Source organism: Amphiprion ocellaris, chromosome 20 (genome assembly GCF_022539595.1).
Source record: "Amphiprion ocellaris isolate individual 3 ecotype Okinawa chromosome 20, ASM2253959v1, whole genome shotgun sequence".
Taxonomy (NCBI): Eukaryota; Metazoa; Chordata; class Actinopteri; family Pomacentridae; genus Amphiprion; species Amphiprion ocellaris.
Genome location: NC_072785.1, coordinates 22,601,919 through 22,619,593, shown reverse-complemented (window position 1 = coordinate 22,619,593; position 17,675 = coordinate 22,601,919). Strand labels below are relative to the sequence as shown.

At 40.4% G+C, this 17,675-nt stretch overlaps 1 protein-coding gene across 7 annotated transcripts; it reads right to left on the bottom strand.

Moving 5' to 3' along the window:
* Window positions 1-289: 289 nt before the first annotated feature.
* Window positions 290-17,651, bottom strand: ak7b (adenylate kinase 7b). Of its 7 annotated transcripts, none has more exons than XM_055006195.1 (18): window positions 17,131-17,534; window positions 16,463-16,621; window positions 16,276-16,384; window positions 14,964-15,058; window positions 12,940-13,050; window positions 12,749-12,832; window positions 10,848-10,948; window positions 10,483-10,573; window positions 10,104-10,181; window positions 9,598-9,747; window positions 9,303-9,431; window positions 9,130-9,229; window positions 8,702-8,824; window positions 8,548-8,601; window positions 7,874-8,071; window positions 7,499-7,722; window positions 6,350-6,508; window positions 291-1,554 (listed from the first exon to the last, which is right to left on the bottom strand). In XM_055006195.1, exons 1-18 carry the CDS (start codon window positions 17,254-17,256, stop codon window positions 1,450-1,452), a joined length of 2,196 nt encoding a protein of 731 aa, XP_054862170.1. In that variant the 5' UTR covers window positions 17,257-17,534; the 3' UTR covers window positions 291-1,449. The 7 variants fall into 7 exon arrangements, with proteins under 7 accessions (XP_054862174.1, XP_054862170.1, XP_054862173.1 ...); XM_055006196.1 differs by having other exon boundaries at window positions 294-1,554; window positions 10,860-10,948; XM_023278589.3 differs by lacking the exon at window positions 291-1,554 and adding an exon at window positions 5,497-6,264 and having other exon boundaries at window positions 10,860-10,948; window positions 17,131-17,651.
* Between the last annotated feature and the right edge of the window lie 24 nt (window positions 17,652-17,675).

The window sequence follows — 17,675 nt, the reverse complement described above, 5'->3', positions numbered from 1 at the left end:
TCTCAGAAAATGAAAAAACGGACCTTTTTTCGTTTCTGTCTCTTACTGATTTTACTTTCTGGTTATTCTAAATATAAAACGAAAATCAAAGCATTTAAAAAAAAATCGTATATCCCTTTTTGATCATGAAAAGGAAAAACGCCTTGTATTTCAATTTTAATTTTTGTATTTTAAAACGAAAATCAAATAACGTTTTTACGTTTTTAGTTTTTCAATAACCGTTTCAGAACGGAAAATCCAATTACCAGATCCGTACACGGACCGTGGTGGATGTCTGGTGTGTGTGTGGGCTGTGTGTCTAAGTGTTTTTGTAAAAAAAAAAAAAGTGGGACTGAAACGAGTGAGAGCTCGTATCTGTGCAGGCTACAGCCGAAAACTACAGTTGTAGTTGTCGGCTGAAAAACTACAACTCCATAGGCAATAACGTCACTTCCTGTCGATGGGGCCGGTAGCCTCTCGGGTATGAACACATAAGAACCATGTGACAGGTCATGGCCACAACGTGATCACGCTTATTTCAATGTAAGAAGTCCTCCAAATACCGGTGGTCTGGTTTATAAAGAGTTTTGTTGTGTGCACTTTATTGTGTATTTTTACAAACCCATCACTGCAACGAAAAAGCACCCTGAGACCTGGTGAATGTGTGAAATGTTAGTGTAACTCCCCAGATTTTATATGCAACAAGAATTATCGATCTATCTTATCTGGTTTAAAATCTACAGCCAATCAAAAATCAATATGCAAAACGTAGCGCCGGCACTACACTGGGTTCTAAAGGGTTAACTCCCTGTTAGGACAAAGAGAAGCTCAGTCAAATAAATAGGCGCAAGGCCGTTGAGGGCTTTAAAAACAAAAAGTAAAATTTTAAACTCTATCCTAAAAGAAACTGGAAGCCAGTGGAGTGCAATAATCTATTCATGAGCTGATAAAAGCATGAATAGTCCTTTCAAGGTAGGTGTGATTTAAAAAAGGCTTTAGATAAAAAACGTAATTGATAAAAACTTGTTCTGACCACGTTGTCGATCTGTTTGACAAATGTAAAACTGCTGTCAAAAATAACCCAGAGGTTCTTTACAGACAGTTTTAACTTTGAAGACACAGAGTCTGAATCTGCAAGAACATTGTCACAAAATAAAATGTACTCAGTCTTGTCTTCATTTAGATGGAGGAAATTTTTCCCCAGCCATGACTTGATGTCATTGATGCAGTTTGTGAGGGACTGAAGAGCAGAATGCTGGCTGATGCTGACTGGTTGCTTCAGACATTTTCCTGTGATAAAAGCCAAGAGGCTGCTGCTTCTAATTAGTGAAGAAGAGGAAGCAGACTGCTCCTCTTCCTCTCTCCATTTGGCCTGCTTGTTGGGATGACACATGCCCATTCATTACTGGAGGAATCAGGAGTGAAGAGGAGGAGGGATGCTTCTGCAGGGCTCTTGTTGCTCTGCCAGCTTTAGGGAAACAGACGACAGGAGAGGAAGCGACTATCGTACGAGTTCAGGTTCCTCGTAAACTCCCAGACAAATCCAGACGTGTAGAACTGCTGCTGAATGTGGATCTGTGAGCAAAAGTCAGAATAGTAAGTCAGAATACTCAGCGAGACTCTAGGTCTGCTAGTTCAACAATGATGGAGTGTTGATAGGAAGACAGAGGAACTATAACCCACTAACACCAGGATGCAGCATTCAGTCAGAACAGTACCCTAGAGAGAGTTAAAAACTAGAAAGATGCTTCACTACATGCAGCAAACATCTGGAAAAACTGGAATTCTTCATTGCGATCGGCTGCTGTTGTTCCCTGAAGATGGTTGTGAAAACTATCCTACATAGATAGCAGAAGAGGAGGAGGCAGGCCAGAGGTAGTCTATCTGAGGAGAGTCAGATTAATCCAACATTTACCACTTCCTAATTAACCAACACCCATCACAGGATAATAATAATAATAATAGTAACTTTATTCACATAGGATGACATCCATTCACGCTGAACACTGAGGAAACAGAGAGAGCTGGAAAGCTGTGCTGTAATGTGTGACCCTACAGAGGTTTGCTGTGGGCCCTGATCACCATGTATGGACGTATCTCCAGGTGAAGGATCCAAACTACCTGCATTCATTTCATCCTAATAACCACCTTTCCCCTCCTCAGGCTGCTACTTAAAAGAAAAGCAAAATGCTGCTGTTGTGCACTTTGACACCTGCCACAGCGCCGTGATAAATTTACATTAAGAGAAGAGAGAATCTGGAGGAGCTGCTTTCCCCCACCTTTAATCAATGAAAACGTTTTTGTGGGCCTCCGGAGAGCGAGTGGGGCTGAAGATAAATATTGGCAGAAAAGAAAAATGTGTCGTCCTCCCCAATGGAGGGACGTAATGATATTCAGAAGGAGACCCCCTGTAGAGACACAAAGCAAACTGTTCCTAAGCAACAAAACACACTCTCCTTCTCCCAGCGCAGTGTGTGTGCGTGTGCGTGTGTGTGTGTGTGTGTGTGTGTGTGTGTGTGTGTGTGTGTGTGTGTGTGTGTGTGTGTGTGTGTGGATTAAGGGTGTTAGGGAACAGTGACCAGCATCAGTCCGTCTGGATTCAGTCCAGATGCTGAAACTCTCTCAGGCTTACTGCAGCTAAAGGCTCGTCTTAGTTCTGATGCAGGACACATATCAGCCCAACCTCATGTTAAAGGTTCCCACCGCCATGTGATCCTGTTATATCACATTATATTATCTTCATGGCAACAAGTAAGCTCATTGACAAATACCAGTGCTCTCCCTATGTGATTTCCACTGTAGTTATTACTGAGTAATTAAGGAGTAAAGCCATGGATATAGAACATAAAATAATACGCCATGTGTTCTGAATAAATTGAACATGCAGCTGAGCAGACATCTGAGAGTTTACAGTAAAGAAACAGTTCTGTGTTTCCTGGAGGCCTTCATAAGTGGACCATGTTCAGTCCATCTTCCAGCTTCATAAACTAAAGCTGGATGTCTGCGAGGATCCACACAAACAGGGCTACATGATGAATTTTGAATCACAAATACCCAAAGAACAAGAGTAATTCATGCATATTTTAATGGTGATTAATAAATAAAAATAAAAACAGTCTTTAGCAAGTTAGATAAGTGGCCAAAGACAAGAGAAAGGGAATTATTTTTGTCAATAAAATGAGCCAAGCTACAGCTAAAGTCCTAACTCAGATTAGACTAAGAGTCACAGAATACATTCATACATGTTTATTCAGAGTAATAAGGTGTAATGTGTGACCTGTAGGTGGCCCTAAAAACACTGAGCTGTGCACATAAAGGATGGATGGAGGCACTTTAAGCTGCTCTAAATTAAAAGGAAAAGAAAGAAATGTTGGTCTGCTAACATACTGATGGAATACAGTTAGTTTAGATTTCTGTTTAATGTTCAGTGTTTGTCAACGCTGCAAAAGAGACTTTTAAATGTAATATTAGGATGAGTGTAAGCTGCCATTATGAGCACCGATACCTCCTGAGACCAGACTCAACGTTCATCCAGCCTCCATCCATCTGAACAGTCTGATAACGGTGATAGATGCTGCTTACATCCTAAACTCTACACTGGATGAACACAGTCAAACATTAGAGATATTATAAAGAACAAAAACACAAACAGATCCCTGACAGCTGATAGATGATCTAAGACTGACACCCAGTGGTTCAACCCTGCTGGTGGAACAGAGACACGTTTCAGCTGGAAGCAAACCAGAAACTCTGGCAGAAGTTTGGCTAAAGTCTATAAAGGTCAATGTGAGGCCAAAGGTTCAATAAACAGATGGATATTTATTCTTTCCATTATTTTATGGCTTAGAGATTTTCAGAATGGTGAACAAAAGAGGAAAACTACAACAGAAAAAGGCCCACAGAAGTTGATAAATTAAATAAAAGAGTGAAACCACAGGAGGAATCTAACAGAGGTAGTCTGAGGATGAACTATGGAAGCATTTCTGCTCCTACCGCTGATAGAAATTAAGTTTGGTTCAGATATATTTCAGCCCACAGACGGTCAAAGAGGGGCTCTGGAGAGCATTGGGAGCAGTCTGGAATATCGGCTTTAGATTTCTGCTTCCAGAACATGTTTAGTTCACTCACTAACATCAGTCCTGCATCCTGGAATATTTGACTCTTTTACTATCAGACATATTCCAAAGGATTTGCTGTTTATCCTCTGACTGATGCTTTAAATGCTCAGGTATTGAAGCTAAAACGGCAAAGCATGCAACAGTTGTCATTCTCCAGCTGTTTGCAGCCACTGATCGATTAGAATGCTGTGGGTTCAGGTGTTGAGAATTTAAAATATTTTTTAGATTATCTGTCACTTCCATCAATGCTACTGCATCATGTAAATCAGCTTTTAGGAACATCCATCTTCATACAGCTACTGATAGCCATTAGACAAGGACCCCAGCAGACACTGGGCTTTATAGAAGGAGCTCTGCATTATATTTGACCCTTTACTTAAAAAAAAAAATAAAATCTTATCTTGAAATACACTGAAATAGAACTAATGAAGGTATATGAAAACACAGAAATATTCAGGTACAGTACCTCGACGTGCAGTACTTCTGTAATAGTATTTAGTTATTTTCTACCACTGCACAGAATAAGCATAGAATTGCACAAACAATAATACATTAGAAATGAAAGAGGGGCTTTCAGCGCCCCCTGCTGGACAGACAGAAGAAATTCATCTGGTAAACAACCTTAACTTTGCTGTCTCACACACACCACCATTTAAAAGTCTGGGGTCACATAGAAATGTCCTTATTTTAGAAAGAATTTTTTTTTAAATGCAGATAACATGAAATGAATGATAACTCCAGTATAGACCTTTTTAATGTGGTAAATGACTATTCTAGCTGGAAACAGCTGATTTTTAATGGAATATCTACATAGGAGTACAGAGGAACATTTCCAGCAACCATCACTCCTGTGTTCTAATACTACATTGTGTTAGCTAATGGTGTTGAAAGGCTAATTGATGATTAGAAAACCCTGGTGCAGTTATGTTAGCACATGGATAAAAGTGGGAGTTTTGGAATTATCTGGATGATTCTAAACTTTTTAACGGTGGTGTAGGTAAATGTATCTCCATAGCATTGAAGAACCATCTGACTGCATCTCTTTATCATTCTGCTACTGGAGGAAAATCTTCTGGTTTCTTTGTATTTCTTTAAACCAATCACAATCATCTTGGGCAGTTTAAAGGGATGCAGTTCCTATGAAAAACAGAGACTGGAATCACTGCTTTAGTGGAGTGTTTGGTACAAAATGCACAGGGAGGCCAACACTATGAACAAAACCGATAATTTACCAGAAGAACCAAGCATGTCTGTGCTGTTGTATAATCCACATCTAAGTCTTTGTACTTTGTAGTCTATTTGTAGTATTAGTTTATATGAAACATTTGTTACAATGCAGTGTAATTGAAAGATCCTTAGGCAGGTCACTAAGACAGAAAATCCCAGGAGATGCTGAGAATATTGTTTTACCACATTTATTGTCAAAATGTGTGATTCATTTGGAGGAAAGTCATGTTGTGTGTAGCCGGGATCACAGATGGTGCAGTCAAATTGTCTTGCAGCAGCTTGCATCACAATGTTTCCCAAATAAACTCAACTAATTTCCCCATGTGGTGATTAAGTATGTACAATGAAATAATTTGGTGTTCCGTCGCAACCAATTATGTTCACTTTGGAGTTGCGAGTGGCAACATGAGAGAGCCACAAATTAGCTGCCATTTGTAACATTTATCCTTCCTGGATATCTGAAGCCAAATCAGAGCAATTATGACCCGAGCGTGTCTACTTTGGAGTTTACCAAGTTCATTAAGCAAATTAACTTCCTAATCAGCTTTTGGCTTGGTACACACTTTCATCCGCTTTTAGGGTGCTTTTAAGTAATGGCCAGCACACAAGAGTCCAAACAAAGCTGCGTATGAATACAACAGGGGCGGGAGAATGGGCCACTTACAAATCAGACCTAATCAAAATCCCAGCATGAACTGAGGGACACTTGGCTTGTGATGACTGGAATACTGTGAAAAGTCTCACAGACTCCAGGAGGTTTTCCTATAACAGAAAAGCTGCATGTAATTGACTTCAGCCTAATAGCCAAACGAACACAGAACAAATTAACATAATGTTCTTCTCGGTTTAGTATTTGCTGTGCATGACGTCTGGGTGTGTCCACAGAAAATCAGCTCTACTGAGGGTATTCAAAGGGGTTGTTCTTTAATAAGTACTCTGCCTGGAAAGAGACAGACATAATCGAGATTAAAAGTGAGGAAAGTCAGACCCTAACTGGTTCCAATCAGTAATAGTGAATGTGGTACCAGAAAGTCCACTGGGTCCGGAGGCTGAGCTCTGCAGCATTCAGTCAGACCCTGGGTCAGTGTGGGGAGGACATGTTCCATCAGGTAGCTCCTCATAGGGACTGATAGAGCCTCCAGTTGCTCCTCCTCCTGCTGCCTCACCTCCTCCAGACTCTTTATCTGACACACATCAACGCATCACGCAGGGTTAGAAAGTCCTGGTTCATTCCACAGTCAGACTGTTTTTCTATCAGTTCTAACAATACAAAGTTAAAAGCTGAGATCTGGGAATACAGGAACTCCTAAAGAAGTCAGATGATTCCAGAAAAAAGCAGTCAGAGGATCAGAAAGAAAAGGGTTCCCTAAACCCCATCATTCTGAGATCAAACTGGAAGAGAGACAACTGTGTGCACACTAATATAATACCTATAATACAAATAATACTGCATGTATGTGTACTAATCCTGGAACTGGCTCTGTAAACTGTGATGAATGTCCTACAGAGGACAGAGCCAGCATTTCTGTTCTCTAACCTTGTGGTGATAATCAGATTGAAGTATCACTGCTGACTCCAGGTTTCTCAGAGGGTTGAAACTAAACTAATAACTCTTTTCTTTTTCTCTTTTGCAGTGTCGATGATAACAATGAAAATGGCAGCTAAAGCCAGATAACAATGAGGTAGAAATGAACTGAAATGATATTTATTGTTGGTTACTGTAGAACTAGAGGTGATAGAAAATACCAGCTGCATGAAACTAAACTTTCAACAACTAACTTCTCTTCATTTTAGAGTCCATCTTTAAACATGCGTGTAGAGCTGACTGTGATTTGCTCCTCAGTGACGTCTGAGCTGGAATATATGTTCCTCTAAACAGATCCTCGTCACATCATGGAGACTCGTTAAACTGAGTTTGTCTGTAGCGTCCTGCTTAAGGGACCCACAGTGAGATCAGGATCTGACTGGACTGAAAGGTCATTTATTTTCTGAGTATTATGGGGTGAGTGCTGTACTGCTTGATGTATAGAATGAAAGTTGACATCTCCAAGGCCACCATGAGCAGTAAAGCTCAAATATTACTGTAGGCTGCATGTAATCCACCTGGATAGCTAACCAAGACATTACTGAAGCATTGTGTTTTTATAAAATATTAAAGAGAGAACCAGTCCTACCCAGTCCTCCCAGCGTTTAGCTCTGCTCCTGGCCTCTTCAGCCTCCTTCTGCTCCTCCTCTGTCCTCTCTTGGATCTCTGTCCTGATCCTCTGCTCAGCCTTCCTCCTCTCCTCCTCTTCCACCACCTCCTGGCTGCTTGGACCATAGTTCCTGGGCTGGCCCACCGTGTCAACGATCTTCTGCATCAGCAGCGAGCAGTCAGGTTTATGGCTGCTGGTGATCTCTAGAGAGGACCAGGACCACAGCAATGTTCAGCACTAGGATCAAAGTAGTGGTTGGCTGAATAAAATTACTGCTACATTTGTGGCTTTCAAGCATTTGTAAGGGAAATCCAACCCCTGCCCGGCCTCCCTACTTCCTCCTCAGAGGATTACCCAGGTACAGAGGGCTGATGTCCATCTCAACAAAGTAGTTGTCAACGGTTTCCTCCTCGGCGCTGTTCTCTCGGAATCTGGCCAGGCGCTTCAGGAAGAGCTCCGGCTCATAGCTGTGCTCCTGCACCAACCTCTCCGGCAGGTTCATCACTCGATCCATGAGGAAGGAGTCGGATGCATCCAGGTACAACACAAACTCTGTGACCCACACAATGAAACCATCACTAATCTGATAATACCGACCTCCCCACCAGTAGATCTACAGTCTCTCCAGAAAGGCCCAGAAAAAGAACATTTAACCAAGTATTAGCGTCCGATGGCGAGCTTGTTGCACCAGAATTTCAGTCAACTAGTGTATGTTCTGGTTGACAATAAAGTGGCTATTCTATTCTTCTATTCTATATTTTTTGCAGATTTTGTCATATTTCCAGAAGACATATAATAAATCTATGACAGAAAAAAATGAAATATTTATCAGTGATTCTATCGTAGAAAATTCTGAGTTAAAAGAGTCATTAAAAACTACAGACTGATGACATCCATGGTTTTTATAAGTGCATAGAAACAGCTGTGTGTTATTGCTGTGGTTGTTGAGAAAATTAAAAGAAACTTGTTTCACCTGGCTACTTGTTAGGTAGACATATTTCATATCATAGGATTATAACATCAGAGACCTGGTGTGACCTTCCTGCTGTAGGAAGTCTGGGATGCTCCATCATGTTCTTCCACTGAAGAAGACAGAAAACAAACAGAAGCATTCACTGTAAATATCCATGTTCTACTGAGGGAATGAATGTGGTTCTGACACATCTGCAATAAGAGTCTCACCTTCAAAGAGCTCTTTAGCTTGTTCATATGTCTTGGGAAAGTCGTCCAGAACAAAACCCTGGTTTCTGCATGGGTTAGACATCAGTTTATCCTTCAGCACCTTCAGCTGCTCATCCAGAACACCTGCCAGACAGGAGTCCATGTTAGAGGGTGGATATTCATCTCATAAGTCATTGGCTGTTGCACTTTAAGGGACTTGTGAAGTGCAGATGGAGTAGACTTTATCTTCTAATACAACAATAACAGCAAACCTATGAGTCTTCCAGTGTACAAACTGTTTGACACACCAGCATTATGTTGGCACAACATTTAGATCTCATTACTTCAAGCTAACCTTTTTTGAGGAGAGAGCTCTCTAGTAGAGAGTTTATTCTTTTAGAGTGAACCCTCTACTAGTGGAAAAAACCCAGCAGTTAATGAATCTGTACCTTCATTCTGCTCTCCAGCATCCTTTAGGCTGCTGAGAAGCTCCTGGGCTTCTGCTGCTGAGTCTTTGGCATCTGGATCAGCCTTCTTCACAGCAGCTTCCTAAATAACAGCATAACAATAGAACTGTCTGGTCTAGCAACATGCAAACACAGTGATCAGTCTGAGAGCTCACCAGCTGGGAAATGGTCTCAGAGATGGTGTCCTTCAGGGTGATGTGATGGAGCTTGTAGTGTTCACAGATCTTTTTGGAAACGGTGCTTTTCCCCACAGCAGGAGGTCCCAGCACACACAGCCGGATGGGCTGGAGAAGACACACCACGAATAATAATACAACATCTACTACAACTTCACAAGAGCCTGGATGAGTGTTATCCTCAACTTTCAGAGAGATGGAAAACTAGCAGTACTATATCTGAGCATAATAAATAAAGTTTAGATGTAGTTCTGCTGAGTGCTTCAGTGCCTACCAGGAGTCCGCGGACCTGCCGGTACTCCTCCACCACCAGCTCAATGTTCTCCACCAGACCAAACTCACACAGCCAGCTAAGAGAGAACAGCTTCTTTATGTGAACAGCCTCCATGCGGAGATTGACCAGCATGGAATCGATTTCTGCTACCTGGACAGGAAAAAACAATAATGGCATTATGTGGTAAACAAAAAAGTGTTGATCTCAATATGAATCTACAATGAGGAAAATAATAGAATAAAAAGCGCTGAATGAGGAGGTGTGTCCAGACTTCTGACTGGTAGTTTAAATCTTTCCATCTAACCCTCAAAACTAAATCATACCAGTTCATTTCTCAAAATCCTCTCATTCTGAGCTGTGAAAAAGTCCATTTCATCTCTAGATGTACAAACACTGAGGCAGGACTGTGAATGATTCACTCACAGCTGTGGTGTTAGAAAACCAAACCAAACTTCAGATTACAGTAACATCAATGAAAATGTAAGGTAAATGTGGTTAAAACATACACTGAAATCTTGGACCAGGTACGCTTCATCAATTGGCTTTTTCTGGATCTTCCCTGATCCCAGTTCAGAAGCAACTGCCTGTTGGCAAAACATCTCACAAATCAGTATTTAATTTTCTTTCCTCGCCTGTGTTCATAAAAAGATATCAATCATTCATATAAATACACACCCTGTCATTGTGTCACAATTAGAATCATTATTTTGTTTATGTCTTACAATAAAGATTAAAACTGATTAGCAATTCTGTCAGATTTCTGTTGTTCATTACAGGATCAGTCTATAGATGTCACTACATGGAGTTAACCAGCTTTATAACATGTTAACGCTTTCACAGATTTATTTCTAATCAGGTGATGTGTTGATGCTTTGCTACTCAAACCTTCACTATCTGCTCCATGGTGTTGTTGGAACCGTCCACAGCTATCAGGTAATATGGTTTGGGCTGATGTTCAATGATGTTCTGAACCACACTGGAAGAAACAAGACAAAAATAAATAGTTTGTAGCGCATTAACACTCCTGCTTTCTTTAAATCAGTGATTTATATTTTTATACTGTCAGAGTCTGGTCCAGTAGAAGCTAAGTTCAGTCCGAGTCGTTCCAGGGATCTGTCAGTTCTCATTAGAGTTCAAGTTCATGCAGCTGTTTATAATACTACTACTACTACTACTACTACTACTACTACTACTACTACTACTACTACTACTACTACTACTAATAATAATAATAATAATACATTATTTACAACATATCCAACCTCGCCAGGTCATTGATATGAATCGTGGGAATGATGTTCTTGCCGTCTCCAAAGATGGATATTTCCTGTTCCTGTCCCAGCCATGACTTCTAAAAATACAGATTATTTCAGTTGATAACTTATGTGAAGCAAATCCACAGTTACTCCCAGTTATTTATATTTCTGAGGTTCATTTTGAATCATTTAAAGCCAAATAAAATTCACATACAGTTTCAAAGACCGTGCATATCACAGCAGTCCAAGTGTCCAATGATTTCTATCATGCATTTAGGTTCTTTCATAAATGTGTTATCAATCTTATGGAAATATTACAAATGTGATCCACAAGCTTCTTGTTGTATCTTTGATCACTTGACAGAACTGGTGGCGTTCAACTAAGTATGTGCCAGGGGGTTAAGGCCATTAGCATCATTTTTCCATGTGTTTATCATGTTTTATGTCTGTTTGAGGTCATTGCCTTGTTGGAACACCGAACCGTGTCCAAGACCAACCTTCTGGCTGATGGTTTTAGGTTTTCCTGAAGAATAAGGCGCTAATCCTTCTTTTTCATTATTTCATTTACTTTGTGTAAAGCATCAGTTCTACTGGAAAAACAAAATCAGCCCAGACCATAAAACTACCACCATCATAACTGATGGCAGGTTTGGTGTTCTTGGGGTTAAATTCCTCCCGTTCTTTCTTTCCAACATGTCTGGACATTATGGCCAAGTAGCTCAAAGAACTTTCCTCCAGAAGGTCTTTCCTTTGTCTGTGTGATCAGCAGCAAACTCCAGTCGAGCCTTAAGATGTCTCTTCTGAAAACATGTCTTCCTTCTTGCATGGCAGCCTCTCAGCCCATCACAATGAAAAGCACACCTGACTATAGACACTGATACTTCCAGCAGCTTCTTGTTGATGGTGCCCTCATCATGGCTAGTGGCGGTTAGGGTTACGATCTGGGGTTGGTCAGGTTCAGCAAGGTTATGTTCACAAAGAATGAGGTCAGCTGATACCTGAAGATACTGAAGCACCAGGTCTTTCCATCAGTGGAGGTTCTCTTCATGTTCCAAGATGACAATGCCAGAATTCATGGGGTCACATTGAGAATGAATGGATCAGGGAGCATGAGATGGATTGATCTCCAGAGTCCAGACCTCAGCCCTACTGAGAACCTTTGGGATGTTCTGGAGAAGACTTTGGTCCGACTCTCCCATCATTAGTAGAAGATCTATGTAGGAAATGAATGCATCTCTGGACAGAAATAAATGCTGTGACATTGCAGAAGCTTATGGAAACGCAGCAACAGTGAATGAGAGCCGTTCTCAGAGCTAAAGGTCCAATGAAATATTAGAGTGGGACTTTTCCTTATTATCACCATTATAGTCTGTATGATGATGGTAACAATCATATGTACTATACTTCTAATTTACTGTCAATTTTATTTGAAATATTTGTCCATATTATTCTTGTTTATTTTTATTATTATTATAATTATTTTTGTTACTTATTTATTTGTTGTTTTATTTACTTTGTAAATCTTTTACTTGCCTTTCTGCTCTCTCTTCTTCTTTGGTCTTTCTGATTTATTTATTTTTTGTCTTGTCTGTAAAGCACTTTGTAAACGTTGTCTGTAAAAGGTGCTATATACATTAAGTTATTTTTAGTATTATTATTTTTCACCAGAGGGGAGTATAAAACTAATAAAAATGAAATAATTAAAATTTTAAAAAAATCCCACACATATACATTTTTTCTTCAAAATCAGGCACCAAAAGTAGATACTAGGAACAAAGTAGAGACGTTTAGATTCAGTAAAAACAATACAGAGACATGCCTATAGAATGGGAATAATAAAAATAAGACATCTTGTTGGTAGTGAAAACAATACTAAAGCTGTCTTCTAATCTGACCTTAAAGTAGTAGTGGAAGAGCTGCTCTCCCATCCCATACTGGAGTCCTGACGCCACCACATATGTGGAGAACAGCATTCTGTTCTGAAAGCAACAGACATGGAACACTGTGAGATCTCTCAACTACATGGACCTTCTGTACGTAAAAAACTTACTTTAAAAAAAAAACAAAAAACTTTAAATTTACTCACAGTTTTTCCCATTTTGACGACCCGCTTCTCCAGGTCGATGTGTGGTTTGAAGTTTGGATGTGGTCTTCTGCTCCAGAAGATCTCATCAGTAAAAGGAAGCTCCAGATCATCCTGTGACACAAACAACACCGGATGCCTCTAATAAGTAAAATATTAATCTGATTGGACAGAGCGGGGGATTAATAAACACATATGTCACACTATTAAAATGTAATAATGATGCAGTAAAGGTGCGACACTAATAGCAGTTATTAAAACGACTGATTACAACCAATATTAGACTCTTCCTTTTATCTTTGTGTGTTTAGAACACTGAAGACCCAATAATGTCAGAATTAAGTCTCTACAAAGTGATGTCAGTTTATTAAAATATCAAATACAGCATGTTCTATGCTGCCTATAAGGAGAATTCACCCCTTTGGATGTTTCACCTTTTTGTTGCTTTTATACATGAAAATATGGTTAATATATTTATTTATTTATTTTTTTACAAGAATTGGAAAAAAACAACTCTTTCAAATTAAAGTGAAAACAGATTTTTACACAATCCTGTCAATTAATTACAGATATATAAGGTATTGTAAATGACTGCATTGATATTTGCCCCCAGCAGTGGTAGAATCAGTGAGATGGAGATCACCTGAGAGCAGCTGATGTGTGTCAGTGATTGTAGGATGAAAACATCTGTATCTGGAAGGTTTAGTCTCTGGTTCATCAGTATTCCTGCTAAAACTGCAGCATGAAGACTAAAGAGCACAACAAGCAACTCAGAGAAAGATGACTGGAAAGCAGAAGTCAGGAGACAAGAGATGGTTAGAGAAAGATTTCCAACTCACTGGACATCCCAGAGTTCAGGTAAATCCACCATTAAGAAATGGAAGGAGTATTGTTTAAATCTGCCTAGAGCAGGACGTCCTCACAAACTGAATGACCGGGTAAGAAGAAGACCTGTGAGGGAGGCCACCAAGACACCAATGACTCCTCTGAAGTAGTTAAAGCTTCAGTGATCAGATGGGTAGCCCTGCGACAGACTGGCGACCTGTCCAGGGTGTCCCCTGCCTTCGCCCGAGTCAGCTGGGATAGGCTCCAGCCCCCCCCGCGACCCTAGTGAGGAATAAGCGGTGTATAGATAATGGATGGATGGATGGATGATCAGATGGGAGAGACTGTAGATACAACAACTGTTCTAGTTCTTCTCCAGTCAGAGCTGGATGGAAGAGTGGCAAAGAAAAAGCCACTGTTGAGAAAAGCTCAGATGAAATCTCACCTGGAATTCACCCAAAGGCATGTTGGAGACTCCAAGGTCAACTGGAAGAAGATTCTTTGGTCTGATGACACAAAAAATTAGCTTTTTGACCATCAGACTAGACGCTATGTTTGATGAACACCAAACATATCACAACTAACACAACATCTCTACTGTGAAGCATGGTGGAGGCAGCATCATGATGTGAAGCACAGTGGTGGCGGCATCATGATGTGGGGGTGTTCCTCAGCAGCAGGTCCTGGAAGACTCATAAAGACTGAGGAGAATATGAATGCTGAAAAATATCTGACTCAGTCTGCAGGAGAACCACGACTTGGAAGAAGATTTATTTTCTAGCAGGACAGCGACTCAAACATACAGTAGAAGATACTCGGGACTGGTTCAAAGACAACATGGTGAAAGTTCTGGAGAGGCCGAGTCACAGGGTTAGAATTAGTGGCTGGACTTGAAAAGAGATGTTCCCTCCTGATCCCTGAACAACCTGACAGTCTGAGCTGTTCTTCAGGATAGGATGGAGAAGAATTGCAAGTGTCCAGATGTTCAGGCTGATGGAGACTCAGATGTTGAGACCTGTTTGTAGATTTTCTCTTACTTTGAGATTAAAGGGCCTTTTTGTTTTTATCAGTGTTGGAAGAGCCACATTCAGTATACTTCCATTGCAGCATAATAATATCCAGCCCCTCTATGCTTACAGGCCTGCTACTAGGAACTAGAAGGAAAGTGATAGATGGCAGCTCCATCAGTCAGAGGTACCTACAGGATCGACGGGCTTGCTGCAGGCCCAGGTCATCACCGTGGAGATTAGGATGAACAACTTCGGTCCAGAAAAACGCTCCATTTCATTGTGTAGAGCTAAGAATGAAACACATCATGAATCATTCCTTAGATCACTGTCAGGATAAAAACACGTCTGGAGAAAAAGTCTGAATGAAACTGTGACAGCGAAATAATAACCACGTAACAAAGACCTGACACACTTAAATAAACAGTAAATCTATTCCGATTAATAACAGGCTAATGGTAAGTAGGGACTTTATTTTTATAATTAGAAATGGTCACAAGCAGATATCTACCTGTACAGATAGCTCAGTCATGTCCTCCATGTACAACCATGTTTTTTTCTCTAAAATGAACCTCATTGAGTTCTAAATTATCTGTCATGTGTTTCTCTATGGAAAGATCGTTGTCATTAAATCACTGTTTGTCCTGAATAAAGCCATTCTTGTTCGCTAGTCTTCCACACCCCTGCACCGACATTCAGTTAAATAGTTTAGATTTAGGTAGTTTAGGTCACTGGGAGTGGACTGTCCTCCTTCAGGACCACTAACGCTTTGTGTTGTAATGATTTTGGTAATTTGCTCCTTAGTATTCAGTAATCACAGCTGCCGAAGCCATGGTGGTTTAGGATATAAAAACAGGCTCAGTGAATAATTCATTCTGCTGCAAAGGTTAATTCATGACATTAATAATGAACTGTACATGTGAGCGGTATCTTATGGAAATATTCATGTCACTCTGAAGAAAGGCCTGCAGTTTTCTACAGATGATGATGATGCTGTAAAGGAATGAGTCTCGTTCAGACAGAAATGCACCCATCAGTTTAGTAAGTAGAGGAAAATAAAGTCAGACGTTCAAAGTTAAAGTCAGCAGGTCCTTCTTCTCCAGGTATATTTATAGGTACTGTATTCAGGTAGCTGTGCTTTACTTCAGTCTTTCCATGTCTGAAACTGAATATTCCCACTTCACTGCATCTCCAGAAAGACATATTGTACTTCTATTATTCCACATTTATCTAAAAGCTTTAGTTACTTTACAGATGATTTATCTTTACATACTGGATAGTAAAATGCAACACAACGTAAAGATTTAACAACAATCTGTATCACATCCAGATGTCCAGGAGACGTTCACCAAATAGAGATTTTCCTCTAAATGTCTCACCCAGTTTCCTCTCAATAAATATCTAAATGATCCAATATCTCAGCAAAAATCACAGATTGTAGCCATCAGATTGATCTGCTGTCGGTGTTGCGGTTGCTTATAACAGCTCGTTATAAGCAGCCTCTTACCTGAAACAGCCCAGAGAGCCTCTTCCAGCTGCTCAGGATGCTGGCTGATGTTGTAGAGAACCACATCACAGTCCATCAGCTTGGACAGCAGCTCCTCCCTGCTCAGGAGCTTCACAGACACAATGCAGCTGCTTTAGATGGAAGTTTATAGATGATAACTCACTCATACTGGACTAAATTTACTCACAAAATACTCCTCCAGCACATACGTCCTGTCCTCCTCAGATGGATGGGAAACAGTTCCAACCAGCTGGAATGCTGCTGCTGAGCTGTGGCTCAGGTCCTCCTGCACCTCCTCCACCTCCTCCTCAGGACCAGCAGCTCCAAGCACGCACTCACACAACAGCTGGAACATCAGGACAGCCTTTATATAAACTGAACATACTGTATATACAAACTGTATTTACTGTTATTAACCTTTATATAAACTGAACATATTGTACACACACACACAGCAACTGAAAACACCACAGCCTTTATATAGACTGAATATACTGATATTAACCTCTATATAGACTGAATATACTGATATTAACCTTTATATAGACTAAATATCGTGTAATTAACCTTTATATAGACTGAATTTAGTGTATACGGACTCACACAGCAACTGAAAACAACACCACAGCCTTTATATACACTGAATATAGTGTAATTAACCTTTATATATACTGAATATACTGGTAATAATCTTTATATACACTGTATTTACAATTATTATCCATTCCTGTTGCTGATTAAAACTATAACCCAAGCTAGCTAGCAGGGTTTCCTGCATTCTACAGATATAACAATATCTAATAATATCTATATCTATAAAGAGAACAGCGCTGTCTTCCTGTACCTGAGTCTTACCTTGCTGATGTACCTGGATGAGTAGGAGTCTATGCTGTTCATAAAAACTTTTTTAGGCTGTTTGATCCTCGCTATCCTCGGCTCCGCCATGACGCCTGCCGTTTGCTGTTGCGGTGCTGTTGCCATGGAGACGCGGCGCTGTTGCCGTGGAGACGAGGAAGCGTCTGTCCACAGGATCCCAGACAGGTCTCCAGCCAAAAGCTGATTTCTGAAACAGTGACAAGATCTGCAGACATGCGCACTGAGTTCACAGAAATGTAAATATAGAAATGTAAAGGACTATTTATGTAAAACAGTTTACTGCAGGGGCAGGTGGGTAAATTTAAAGGAGTATTTATAAATAAGAGTTTACTGCAGGGGCAGGGGCAGGTGGGGTAAATGTAAAGGAGTATTTATAAATAAGAGTTTACTGCAAGGTTAGAACTGCAGCCTTACAGCAGGGGCATCAAACTCATCTTAGTCCAGGTTCCACATTCAGTCCGGTCTGATCTCCAGTGGACTGCACCAGTAAAACCAGTAAAACCACAGCATAATAACCTATAAAT

Bases quoted from the DNA above. Each gene is read 5' to 3' on its own strand.
- ak7b (XM_055006195.1), bottom strand. From the start codon at position 17,256: ATGGCAACAGCACCGCAACAGCAAACGGCAGGCGTCATGGCGGAGCCG. The intron at 9,230-9,302 runs GTGAGCTCTCAG...GCTGTTATTTAG, and splicing joins CTGAGACCATTTCCCAGCTG to GAAGCTGCTGTGAAGAAGGC. The intron at 8,602-8,701 runs GTGAGACTCTTA...TGTCTTCTTCAG, and splicing joins AGCTAAAGAGCTCTTTGAAG to TGGAAGAACATGATGGAGCA.